General features: G+C 40.6%; 1 protein-coding gene across 3 annotated transcripts; it reads right to left on the bottom strand.

Moving 5' to 3' along the window:
• Window positions 1–3,087: 3,087 nt before the first annotated feature.
• and1 (actinodin1) lies at window positions 3,088–10,673 on the bottom strand. Of its 3 annotated transcripts, XM_035911347.2 has the most exons (7): window positions 10,468–10,672; window positions 9,948–10,028; window positions 7,386–7,430; window positions 6,879–7,024; window positions 5,175–5,561; window positions 4,553–4,759; window positions 3,091–4,474 (listed from the first exon to the last, which is right to left on the bottom strand). In XM_035911347.2, exons 2-7 carry the CDS (start codon window positions 10,018–10,020, stop codon window positions 3,500–3,502), a joined length of 1,833 nt encoding a protein of 610 aa, XP_035767240.2. In that variant the 5' UTR covers window positions 10,021–10,028; window positions 10,468–10,672; the 3' UTR covers window positions 3,091–3,499. The 3 variants fall into 3 exon arrangements, with proteins under 3 accessions (XP_035767238.2, XP_035767239.2, XP_035767240.2); XM_035911345.2 differs by having other exon boundaries at window positions 3,088–4,759; window positions 10,468–10,673; XM_035911346.2 differs by having other exon boundaries at window positions 3,088–4,759; window positions 9,948–10,022; window positions 10,468–10,673.
• Between the last annotated feature and the right edge of the window lie 1,962 nt (window positions 10,674–12,635).

Below are 12,635 nucleotides of genomic sequence, written 5' to 3'. Positions count from 1 at the left end.
CAGAATATATATTTCTGTTTAGAAGACTTCAAGATTTTGGCAGACAATTCAATTCAATTCAATTCAATTCAATTCAATTTTATTTATATAGCGCCAAATCACAACAAATGTCGCCTCAAGGCGCTTCATAGATACAGAGAAAAGCCCAACAATCATATGACCCCCTATGAGCAAGCACTTTGGCGACAGTGGGAAGGAAAAACTCCCTTTTAACAGGAAGAAACCTCCGGCAGAACCAGGCTCAGGGAGGGGCGGGGCCATCTGCTGCGACCGGTTGGGGTGAGAGAAGGAAGACAGGATAAAAGACATGCTGTGGAAGAGAGACAGAGATTAATAACAGATACGATTCAATACAGAGAGGTCTGTTAACCCTTTAAAACCGGTCGGAGCGGGCACGCTCTGTTTTGCGTAACTATTTTTAAATCCCGGTAGCTCTGCAACCACGTGAGCTAGCGCAATAATTTTTATTTGCATATGAAATCTGAGGAGTTGTACTTACATCTTATGCCATCAGCTTGCCCTCGGTCACAGTTTCCTTCCACATATAGCTTCGCAAAAATTGCATAAAAAGCACTTGCAGCAACAAAAACATAATATTCCAGAAACACGCTTTGCCGATCCGATCAGCTGTTCATAACACTTCCTACATTGGATTAGACGTCAGCGCGAACTATCTCATGTCCGCCATGACCTGCCCGAAACCGGAAGTGACGTCATTTTCGCGGAAATGTTGTTTTTTATCGTCCGGGCCTCAATGAGCCTATACTGGTGTTTTTAAAAGTTATCTTTGACTTTATGACTTTCTGTGTCGTTTCTGGGATGCTTAGGACTCATATTGCACTGCTGGAAATAGTTTATTTTGATGCATATGCTGCTTTTTTGCAAATTTGCACTATAATATTTATTTTCGTTTTTCCTGCAGTGTATAAAAATTGGTGTATTTCAAAAATAAAACTATGAAGACACTCAAAATAAATTTCCTGTGGTGGGAAACTATTTTGTGCAACTTTTTTGTATTTACAGTTTTGAGGGATAAGCCTCTTAAATTTCTCTAACTAGAAATATATGTTAAAAAAACAAAAACGATTTTACATTTTTTTGTAGTTTATTGCACTTTTTTGCAATTTATGTAATCACTATGCACTTAATTCATACATATTATTAAAATCTAGGCTGTAATGGTTGTATTGATGTATAGCAACTTGAAATGCTCCCAAAAATGGCTCCACAGCATGTAAAAATATAATATAAGCTCTGGCGGACTTGGTTCTATGGTAGGTCTTAAAGGGTTAACACATAGTGAGTGAGAAAGGTGACTGGAAAGGAAAAACTCAATGCATCATGGGAATCCCCCGGCAGCCTACATCTATTGCAGCATAACTAAGGGAGGATTCAGGGTCACCTGGTCCAGCCCTAACTATATGCTTTAGCAAAAAGGAAAGTTTTAAGCCTAATCTTAAAAGTAGAGATAGTGTCTGTCTCCCGAATCCAAACTGGAAGCTGGTTCCACAGAAGAGGGGCCTGAAAACTGAAGGCTCTCCCTCCCATTCTACTTTTAAATACTCTAGGAACAACAAGTAGGCCTGCAGAGCGGGAGCGAATTGCTCTAATAGGGTGATATGGTACTACAAGGTCATTAAGATAAGATGGGGCCTGATTATTTAAGACCTTGTATGTGAGGAGCAGGATTTTGAATTCAATTCTGGATTTAACAGGAAGCCAATGAAGGGAAGCCAAAACAGGAGAAATATGCTCTCTCTTTCTAGTCCCTGTCAGTACTCTTGCTGCAGCATTTTGGATTAACTGAAGGCTTTTCAGTGAGTTTTTTGGACATCCTGATAATAATGAATTGCAGTAGTCCAGCCTGGAAGTAATAAATGCATGAACTAGTTTTTCAGCGTCACTCTGAGACAGGATATTTCTAATTTTAGAGATGTTGCGCAAATGGAAGAACGCAGTCTTACATATTTGTTTAATATGTGCGTTGAAGGACATATCCTGGTCAAAAATGACTCCAAGGTTCCTCACAGTGTTACTGGAGGCCAAGGTAATGCCATCCAGAGTAAGAATCTGGTTAGATACCATATTTCTAAGCTTTTCAGCGCCGAGTACAATGACCTCAGTTTTATCTGAGTTAAGAAGCAGAAAGTTAGTGGCCATCCAAGTCTTTATGTCTTTAAGACATTCCTGCAGTTTAACTAATTGGTGTGTGTTATCTGGCTTCATGGACAGATAGAGCTGGGTGTCATCTGCATAGCAGTGAAAATGTATGCTATGTCTTCTAATGATGCTGCCTAGGGGAAGCATGTATAATGTAAACAGAATTGGTCCTAGCACTGAACCCTGTGGAACTCCATAATTAACCTCAGTGTGTGAAGAGGACTCTCCATTTACATGCACAAATTGGAGTCTATTAGATAGATATGATACAAACCACTGCAGTGCAATACCTGTAATACCTACAGCATGTTCTAATCGCTCTAATAGGATATTATGGTCAACAGTATCGAATGCTGCACTAAGGTCAAGAAGGACAAGCACAGAGATGAGTCCACTGTCAGAGGCCATAAGAAGATCATTTGTAACCTTCACTAAAGCTGTTTCTGTGCTGTGATGAACTCTGAAACCTGACTGAAACTCTTCAAATAAACCATTCCTCTGCAGATGATCTGTTAGCTGTTTGACAACTACTCTTTCAAGGATTTTTGATATCCTTGAAAGAGTAGCGTGCAATACCTAAGAAATGCTTGATTCTAATTAAAGTTTGCTTTTATTTGCCAAAGAATCTGGAGATTTTGGACATATAATACAAGTCAGGATTTCTTTTCCCCCTTCGCATTCATTCAAAAGAAATGAAAAACCAAAAGTCAGTGGATGCTTATATTTCTTAAAACTCTACTTCAGCTTTTATATCATAGATGTAACCCCCAAATACCCATATTATGTTTTTTTCTTTCTGAGTGGATCCGTTTGTTCCAGATTATAGTAGCTAGTCAGTATGTCATGGTGCAGTAAAATGCAAAAAAAAAACTAATCAAAGCCAACAAACATATTTCTGTATTTTTTATTAGAACAATTAAAATGAAAAAAATGACAATCCATCTGTGTCAAAAAGCAATAAACAATATTTCATTTTAAAAATAATGCACAGATACAGAAGCAAAGCTGAGAGCTGTGAGGTCATTACACACTTGAAAGCACAGAGGAGAGTTTAAGGTAGAAAGTAAAAAGCAATAAATCAAAGCATCAGGCCCAAAGCAACTAAAGTTATAGGAAGGCGTTCCAGGAAAGTTTTTAGCAGGCTCCCAAAGCAAGAAGCTGTGTTTGGGATGTACATGCATGTACTTGCTCTCTGGGTCCATCAAATTCACCTGTGTCCCACCTCTGGTCCAGATAGAACTGGTTTCTCGGGGCATGAGGCGTTCAAGGGCTGAACTACAGGAACGCATTGGACTGTGCATTCATGTCCATCTGCATGCTTTTGTGCGTGTTAGCCTGTTTACTTCTTGCGGTAGTTGTCTGCATAAGCTCTGTGATCCTCCTGCCCGGGATACTGGTCTCCATAGCGCCTCAGTATGTCCTGGAGGCTGGGCATGCCTTGTGTGAGAGGCGTGTAGGGTGTGTGAGATTCCTCCTGGCCGCTCTGGTAGGGCTCTGCTTCATACTGGTCCTGATTAACCTGCTCTCTCTCGGCTGCCGTCTGGCTGTGGTCCTCTGCTGCATGACGTTCAGGCTGGCTTTGAGGCTGCTCGGTCTCATAGCGACGCAGGCGGCAGTCACGGTCATACTCGGGGTCACAGTGTGGGTTTTCAGGCTCCAGGACGCCATTGCGGGTGCCGTCAGAATTCAGGTGGGGCTCATAGGCCTCAGCAGGGTAAGGGATGCGACGTTGAACTCCAGAGCGAGGTGCGCTGGGCTTCACGGGATAGCATTCACGGTCATAGCCAATGAAACAGTCGTAGCCCTCCTTGGTTTTGCCTGGGGGACCCAGAGGGTGGCGTTCCTCCTGGGCAGGTTCCTCATAACTGGGATAGGAATAAGGGTGCTGCTGCCTGGGGGAGGGAGGGGTGTGCAGGTGCATAGCGCCTGCTGCATCACGCATAGTAGAGTAAGGATCGTTGGAGTTTGACTCAGAAGCAGCCCCCATACGTGGAGCATATGGGTCATTAGCGTGAGCTTGGGCCATGTATTGGCGCAGTACAGCAAAGAGATCAGTAGCTGGAGGAGAAGTTGGGGCACTGGCCTGGCGATACATAGCATAAGGATCAGTGACTCTGTTAACATTAGAATAAGAATCCCTATACATGGAATAGGGGTCATACTGCTCAGCAGGAGGGGCAGCACGGATGGACGCGGCCTGATCTCTCTCGTTACTTTTGTATGACTCTGGAGGAGTGGAAAATCTGGTGGCGGTAAGAGGGTTGCAACCGTCTTCAAAAAGAGGATTGCAGGATCCTGGTGCAGCTTGGGGAGCCTGGAGGGATAGAGTAAAATTAAAATATAGTAATGCAGAAAGCTGTTGAAGGAAATTAGTATGACGAATAAGACGTACCGTACTGGAGGCAGAATAGGCATTCATGTATAGACCAGCAGGAGCTTTCTGTACCATTTTGCAGGCAGGATCTTTCTTGGGGTCACAGCCAAGGTGGGCATATGATGGACGGGACCCACCAGAATACCCATAAGCAGCTTTCAGATGGTACTGCAGACACTCCACATCATCAGAGCCACAGATCCGCAGCAACTCTACCTTCTGGTCCTGAAGCACGAGAAACAAGGATCCATATTATGAGATGGGTGCAAATTTTTTCTCATTGAAAACATTTGTAAGCAATTAAATTATTGCTCCTGCTGAATGCATCCATCTTGGGCAAAAATTATAGATATAGGTTTGCAAATCTTACCCATGGGAGCTTTCAGATGCACCACTGCCCAGCAGTCTAAGGTTCTATTATCTAATGATAACATAAGTTTTAACAAGAACTCTAAATTCTAAATAAAGAACTCTAAAAACTCTAAATTACCTTCAATTTAAACAATAATCAGTTTTTCAGTTGTAAACAGTTTGAAAAATTGTGATATTTTGTATGGCATGAAACAAAACGTGCAATGAATAATTAATTAATTAAAATACAGTAAATATACATGTATACTATGCACAAAAAATAGCATACCATGGTCAGGAAAGGCATTGTGGACGGAGAGTAGTAGTACCCTGACTGAGGGTCCTTGGCTGGAGCAGGAGAGTGGACGTACTGAGGAGCAGGGCTGGCAGCCGCGAGCACCAATGGCTTGTAAGGGCTCTTTCCCTGGACTAAAGCCATGTACATGCAGTAGGGGTCCTTGGTGGGGTCACAGGTTTTTACTGGGGCAGGTTTGGGGGGTTCCGCTTTAGGACTGGCCCTGCTGGTGTAGGAAGCCACGCAGTTGGGGTCTTCAGTATCGGAGCAGGATTTGTAAACATCTCCCAGGTGTCTCAAGTAGGCCTTGTAGGAGCGACGTCCCTCAGCACGGTTCTTGTTCTGGAGGTAGGCGAGGAAGATGCGATCCATCTCCTGAATCTGAAGGGAGTAAGGGTTTATTGTTTTTTCACTGATCTGATAACATGTATCAATAAAAGTAAAAGGCTTCTCAGACAACCACCACTCTCTGAACATCCAGTTTTACAGGGAGGCGCTCAGAAAGAAACTATCTCTGGCCAAAATTATAAACTCTGTGTGGTCAACATTTGTACTCTGGCTATTTTAATTATGCTTTTTTAATATAAGAGTATGAGACTGTAAAACAGCAGTAATAACCAGCTTCTTCCTATTCATAAACACGACTGTCCTCCTAGCCTGTATTTTTGAAAACTGGTGCTATCAAGGAAGTAACTGACCAATCAGCATACATTAGCAGAACGCTAGGTTTTTGTTGGTAACCCTGTTTTATCGATTATAATGTTGACATGTAAGAAAAATGTAATTTTTGTTTGTTTCTTTTGTTTTATTGTGTTTTATAGCAGGTGTGAATCTTTAGTTTAGCTGTTTAGGTGAACTGAACCTTGTGGTGAAAGAAGCTGGACAGGCCTCTGTAGATCTGGTGCCTGCTGCTGAGTCCTTTGAAAGGACATTTGATTGTGTGTGCTTTAATTCCTGTTTGATAAAACTCACTCTGTCAAGTTTTCCCAGCAGAAAATCACGCAACTTGTCAAACTACTCCTGATTTTACTGGCTCATTAACTTTATATGTGAGAGTTGTTAGTGATATATTCAGGTTTAGGATGATTATAATATTTGCAACTTCTGACTCCACTCCTTTTTCCTGAATCCAAATTCCGAGTCCTTCCTTGCCCCCTTGTCATGTCTAAAAAACAAGGGCAGCAACAATAAATCAAAGCAGTGAAGCTGAAAGAAACCAAAAACGGTGCTAAAAGGTGCTTTCAGCTTTTATTACATCCAGTCACGTTATAATTTATGGTTTGGTCACCGCAAAAGACTCAAGCCTGTAATACCTGTAATACCTCACATTTGATACATACAGTTTTTGTGAGTTATGGCAACTTCTACATACAGCATGATTATTTCCCCCACAAAAAACCTAAATAAGCTGCACAACACATTTTTAAGCAATACATTGCAAAACAAATGCCAGATTTGGCAAATACAATACAAATAAACTGGCATGTACATTAATATATTAAAAATCCATTTGAATTATTTCATGGTTCAGGCTTTAAAGGGTTAATATAAAAACATTAATTAGAGCAGCTTTAAATATAAGAGAACCAATCATCTCATCAACAACTTGTCAATACTAAAGAGTTTTGTTTCATATTAAACAGCTGAAGTGTTACATGGAAACTTTCATTTCATGTCGAAAACAAAGCGTTCACTCACTGCCTCCTGGTTGCCGTTGTCAGTAAAGTACTTGTACCATGCCCAGAAGTCAGAGTGCTGTTTGTACCAGCTGATGTTCCTGCGGTTGCGGATCAGCCTCCTGTGTGCTGCTGCAGCAGCCGCCTTCTCCTGGATGCTTTCCCCCGCTGAGGGCAGGAGATGAGGGGAAAAAACGAAGACACGGCTGATCCAAAGGCTTCCACGCTGACATCATATTCAAGGACTTTCTAGTGACTTTTAAAGTTTCCAACAAAACATTCAAGGACTCAAACCCCTTTTTTTTGTATTCGCTAAAAAACGGCTTCCATCTCACATTAGCTCTCAATCACAGGGTCAAGTATTGAAGCTACACAGAAGCCAGGTGAGGTGGAAGTCATAAATCTGTGTTTACTTTCCAATCACAAACCTCTTCCATGGACAAACTTTTCAAAAACTCGGTCACCGTGCACTCTTTAGAAACAAACACACACGTTGAAGTATCTTTAAAGGTAAAAACCACATACTTACCATCTCCTCTGGGCTTTTGCACAATTGGTCCAGCAGACAAGAATGCTGCAAACAGAGAAAAGTAAAAACAGATGTTGCTGAAGTCAAAGTTGCTGATTCTTTCTAATCTAATTTGTCTGTAATATCCAAGCGATAACATGACATTAAACCTCAAATGCTTACGGGCTGATAGTTTTCATTAAATAGGGCTGGGGTAATTGGCACTGCCTGAAGCACTGGTTACTGCAGTTCTTTGTAGATTTTTATAGGGGCGCTTGTAACACGGAGCCCCACGCTGTGCTTTCAAAGGGCAGTGTGTATCTGTATGCACATACATGCACACGTGTGCACAGTTTGAAGTCGAAGGAACAGCAGATTCAGATTCGGCTCTGCTCCGGGTTCCTTTCATCTCCGCAGGGAGAAGGTGTTAGTCCCTCACAGAAGGGGTGGCAGAGGAGAAGGAGGAAAAAGAAGAGAGGAACAGATGACAGCCTTAAAAAGATCCACAGGGGATAAATTAGGGTTACGTGGCGAGTGTTTTAAGTGGAAAAAAACATTAATCTCTTGATTTTTCTTCTTCTTTTCTTCTTTTTTAAAGTTTGGATTGGAAGAATGGCTATGCACTGTCGCCTGTGAGGTTAAACTAAAGGTATGGATCCTAAAGTACACAACAGAATTAAAGGAGAAGGTGGGAAGGTGACCCATGGTGATGTTTAGGAGGAGGAGGGTGGGCTGAATGATGCTGCCTCAGTATATCCGCTCTATTTCTCTCTTCCTTTCTTTTAACAAGCCTGTAAAAAATGGCAGGCACATCTGGAAACAGCAGCACTTTAAGAGGGCATAGAGGAGGTGATGCTGACAGGTAATAATTTTTTTTACTGATCAAAGTAACTCCTCCTCTTCCTCGTTACTGTATTTTTTCCCCTTTATCCATCAGGGAGCGTAACTTTGAAAACCAATTTGAAAAGAAAGCATGTCAATCAAGAAGAGAGAGAACTGGAAACAGGTGGTAGGGGAACAACCTGTCTCCATGTTGCAACATCGCCGGTGATATATGAGCATCACAGACGTGTTATGATGATATATGCGAAACCCAGTGCTCATGAACTCATCAGACGTACTGCAACTAAACTTTAGCTTTAACAAACTGAACCTTGAAATGAAGCAATAGCTCAAGGCAAATGCATTTTAAGGAGGCTCAAACAATCAAAGGAAAGATAAGCTGCTAAACTGATTCACAAAATCAAAAATGTTGTAAGTCTAAAAGCTAGATCCTCTGGCTCTGAATAGCTTTATTAGTATCACACTAATCTATAGCCAGCTGTGTGTTTTTAATGGTTTAAAATAACTGCATGTCAACCTAAATGCAAAAGGTAAAAGCTCTGATTTATGAATATTTTATTTTTTTAAAAACAGACAAAGAAAGAAATTCACTCATCACTGCTGTGTCCCTGCTATCATTAAGAAATAATGGCTGACATTTGTCATCAATGTGGACTTGAATGACTCATTCTTGCCCACAGTAAAGTCTACTCTTCACCTAATGATTTACTCTTCAATCATTCAGTTTTTCAACTCGTAAAACTGGAAACATGCTTTTATGTCATCATTGTTCCTTTGTTCTACCCATCAGTTGGGACATGAATGGACTCTTATTTGCTCAAGGACTATATTTAAGAACAGATTTGCAGTGCGAGAAGTGAGCATTCACCGGAAACTGCAGTCTTTCAGGGATGTTTTTTCACTTTAAATTGCACCATCTCAGCACTGAAGACTTTTGGGGAGTGTGCTTATCTTTCAGAGTATCCGCGCATCATAGAGGCACCGTGTTTTACACGTACCTTTGCTTTAAAGTGGAGCTGGAAAAGTAGTTGAAAGTTGCTGAAGCCTGTTTGAATAATATGAGTTTAGACAGATTTTTAATTAGTTATAGCTTTGTATACACTGAAGTATTAGATAAGAGTTTAAGATATTGATCAATTTTGTTCTGATGAAAGATACGATGGGTTGCTGGTTTTGGAATGTGAGGTGTTAGTGCTTTTGTGCCTTTAATACAATTTCAAAGTGATTATCTTTAGGTTTGGGGCTGCATCTAAGATATCTGATGACATTATCTCAGACTTTGTTGGAGGCACTTAGAAACAAAACCCTCAAGTTTGATTAAGAAAATATTTGTTGCAGACCTACCAAAAACCCAGCAATGTATATAATAAAAATAAAAGAAAAAGCTCCATCTTTTCACCAAAAACACATTTTCATTTGAGATCCTAACACTGTCACCGAGCTTGGAATGCACCCATAAAGCAGACTAACCTCCAAACTCTTTCTTGCAAATATTTTTTAATAATTCTTTAATTTATTGGGCTCCTAATTGTGCATCTTCTGATTGTGTTATTGTGATTGTTTCTTCCAATAGAGATTTCAATCTGCAGTAATATATTTACACTGTGAGATTACTAATCAACATTATAATTTAGCTACCTGTCATCATTTCCATAATTCGCTATAATATAATGTATAGCTGACAATCTGGCCTTGTTATCTGACGCCGTCTGTAATGTCCCATGTCTGCTGGGTACTCACCAGGCAGCAGCATCACAGCCAGCACAATGGTGATCAACACACCGGAGAAACTGGTCCGTCTTCTTTCAGCCATGACTGGACCTCAACAAAAACACAATCTTGAAAACCACTGTCACTTTGATCCTTTCTGTGCCTGTACCTGTTTGACACTTCACATGATGCAAAATCCTTTTTTTCACATATACTTTGATCGCTGGCTCCAAAAATAAGGTCCAACCAGCCATAGTAGTAATATTTTAGCCACTAGTCACTATTTTTCCCACAAAGATGCATTTTAAAGCTCAAAAATAACTTTACAAAACCTTTAAAGCTCTATCAAAAGTCTCAACAGCTGGAGAAGTGACCTATGCCTGTGGCTTGGAATTGAACTCTTGAAACAAACATGTTGCCACAACGGCTCCTGGCTGGGTTCAATCTGCTGGTTTATCATAGTAAAACAGAACCAGGTGTTTTTCAGCAGAATTTTAAGCCTCAGAAAGTACCTGATGCTAAACACAGATTGCACTGTTTGGTCTCTTACCTGCGGTTGTTTGACTTCAGAGTTTCCTTCCAGAGGATCCAAAGTGGACTCGGATGAAGCTCAGTCCACCAGGTGTGTACGTGGGAGGTGTTTGTGTGTATGTTAGGGACTCCTTGCCTGCCCTGTTCTTCTTACAGACTGATCTGACAAAAGGATCCAGCAACGTTTTAAAGTGAGCCCATCATCTCTGACACGCACTAAAAAAGGCTCAGCATGATTACCTGAGGGGGGTCAAGGGCCACCCCAAGAACATGCCTGATTGGCTGGAACTTTCAGCCAATTGGAGGCACTGTAATTAAAGACAGAAAAGCAGAGACGGTGGGAGAGCTCGGAGTAAAGATGAAGACGTGGAGTATTGGGTGAAAAGAAGAAACCTCAAGTTGTTAATTTAAGCTATTTAATTATATTAAATGTAAGAAATCATATCTGTTTCAGAGATGCAACAATAACTCATGTAAAGTAAAATAAAGACCACAGAGGAGGCAGAGGAAAGACACAGGGCTGTAAAATAAAGGGGCGTTGAGGTGCCACATAAGCACTTCTCAGAGACCTCAATGAGGGCCAAACCACAGCTTCTGTCTGAACACACAACATGCAAGCACAGCTGGTCCACACATGAGGAATTTGATAATCTACAGTTTCCTCCTGAGTTTAACTGTGTTCAGGCATGCCAGCCACGTAAGACACACACAGGTACATAAACACACACACAATGATTTTAGTAGAAAAACTATGTATCTGAAATATAAGATGCAATATCACCACATCTGACTATATAAGCCTATAATCGATTTAGGCCATTCAGTAATGTTATCAGGTTTATGTCCAGAATAGCTGCAGAGGGTTTTTATTGTTTTTGGTTCTTTTACTGAAAATATTTTTGACACTAAATGTAATTTAATTTAAAACAAATATAACTTTTAAGAGAAAATCAGCTTTAAACATTGTCTTATTCCAGAGAAAATACATTTAACATTTATGGAAGTATAAGATTTTGAACACGGTGCTTAAATGACTGATTGGAAAACAGCTAAAGACTGAACTACAGTTAGAGGATTTTGAATAGCTTGAGGTGTTTTAGTTTGGTCACCATTAGAGAAAAGTGCAAGTCCTTGTAGAGCAAAAGGACGAGGCCTGCTCTTCTTTACAGCGTTGCTTCATTTTGGGTTAAGATCTGGAGTTTGACTGGACCATTGCAACACTTTTTCTTTTTTCCAAACAGTCTGATGGAGATTTGCTTCTGTGCTTGGGATCATTGCCCCATTGCATGGCCTAAATTGGGCCAAATGTTAGTTGTCAGACTTGTGGCCTTACTTCTGACTCTAGAACACTTTGATATACAGAGAATTTCACCATCAGCCTAATGGGTTTAAGTTGTCCAGGTCCTTTGCCTGCAAAACAAACCCAAATCATTAGCCCTCAACCAAAGTGCTTAACAGCTGGTATGAGGTGTTAGTGCATAACATCTCCAATGTAGTTTTGCCTGTCCATACGGCATTGTTCCAGACTTTAAGGTTTGTTCCACTGAATTTTTGCAAACTTAAGCTGTGCTGCCATAAACAATACTTGTTCAGTCTTTGTCTTACTGCACTGTCATGAAGTTTAACATTTAAAATTCTAACTGAGGCCTGCGTAGTCTGAGATGGAGCTCTTGGGTTTCTCTGAGCGTTGCATGGTCCATGTGATGAATCTGCTGGAACGTGCACTCCTGGGAAGATTTTGACACTGACACACACCTGAATGCAAAATTTCTGATTTATAGATGTGGTAAAGGGATAAGTGCAGCACTTGGATGCTTAGTACCCTCCTAACTTTTAAAGCTGTAAGGATCAAGCTAGTTTTTCGCAGGCCTACATAGAGCCCACGTGACTATATATGTCAGAAATACCACTGCACTTTAACTGGTAATGTAACTATTCATTACAAATGTTATTTTATTGACAGTATCACCTGTGTAATTGTCATTTTACAATAAAACACTAAACTTTTCACATGCATTTACTTTATATTTCATTTATCTGCTATGCAGAAGAGCTTTATTTTAGTAACCTTAGTGTTTGGCCTCATTGGTTTTAATCTGACGTTAAATTGTAAAATGTTTCCCATAGCAGGTTTTCCACTTGATGACCTGCTGTAGTCTGGAACTTTCCATAATCCGAGACCAGATT

The sequence above is a fragment of the Neolamprologus brichardi genome, chromosome 9 (genome assembly GCF_056152115.1).
Source record: "Neolamprologus brichardi isolate AB-2024 chromosome 9, ASM5615211v1, whole genome shotgun sequence".
Taxonomy (NCBI): domain Eukaryota; kingdom Metazoa; phylum Chordata; class Actinopteri; order Cichliformes; family Cichlidae; genus Neolamprologus; species Neolamprologus brichardi.
The sequence above is the reverse complement of the archived record's forward strand: the minus strand, read 5'-3'. Positions and strand labels throughout refer to the sequence as shown.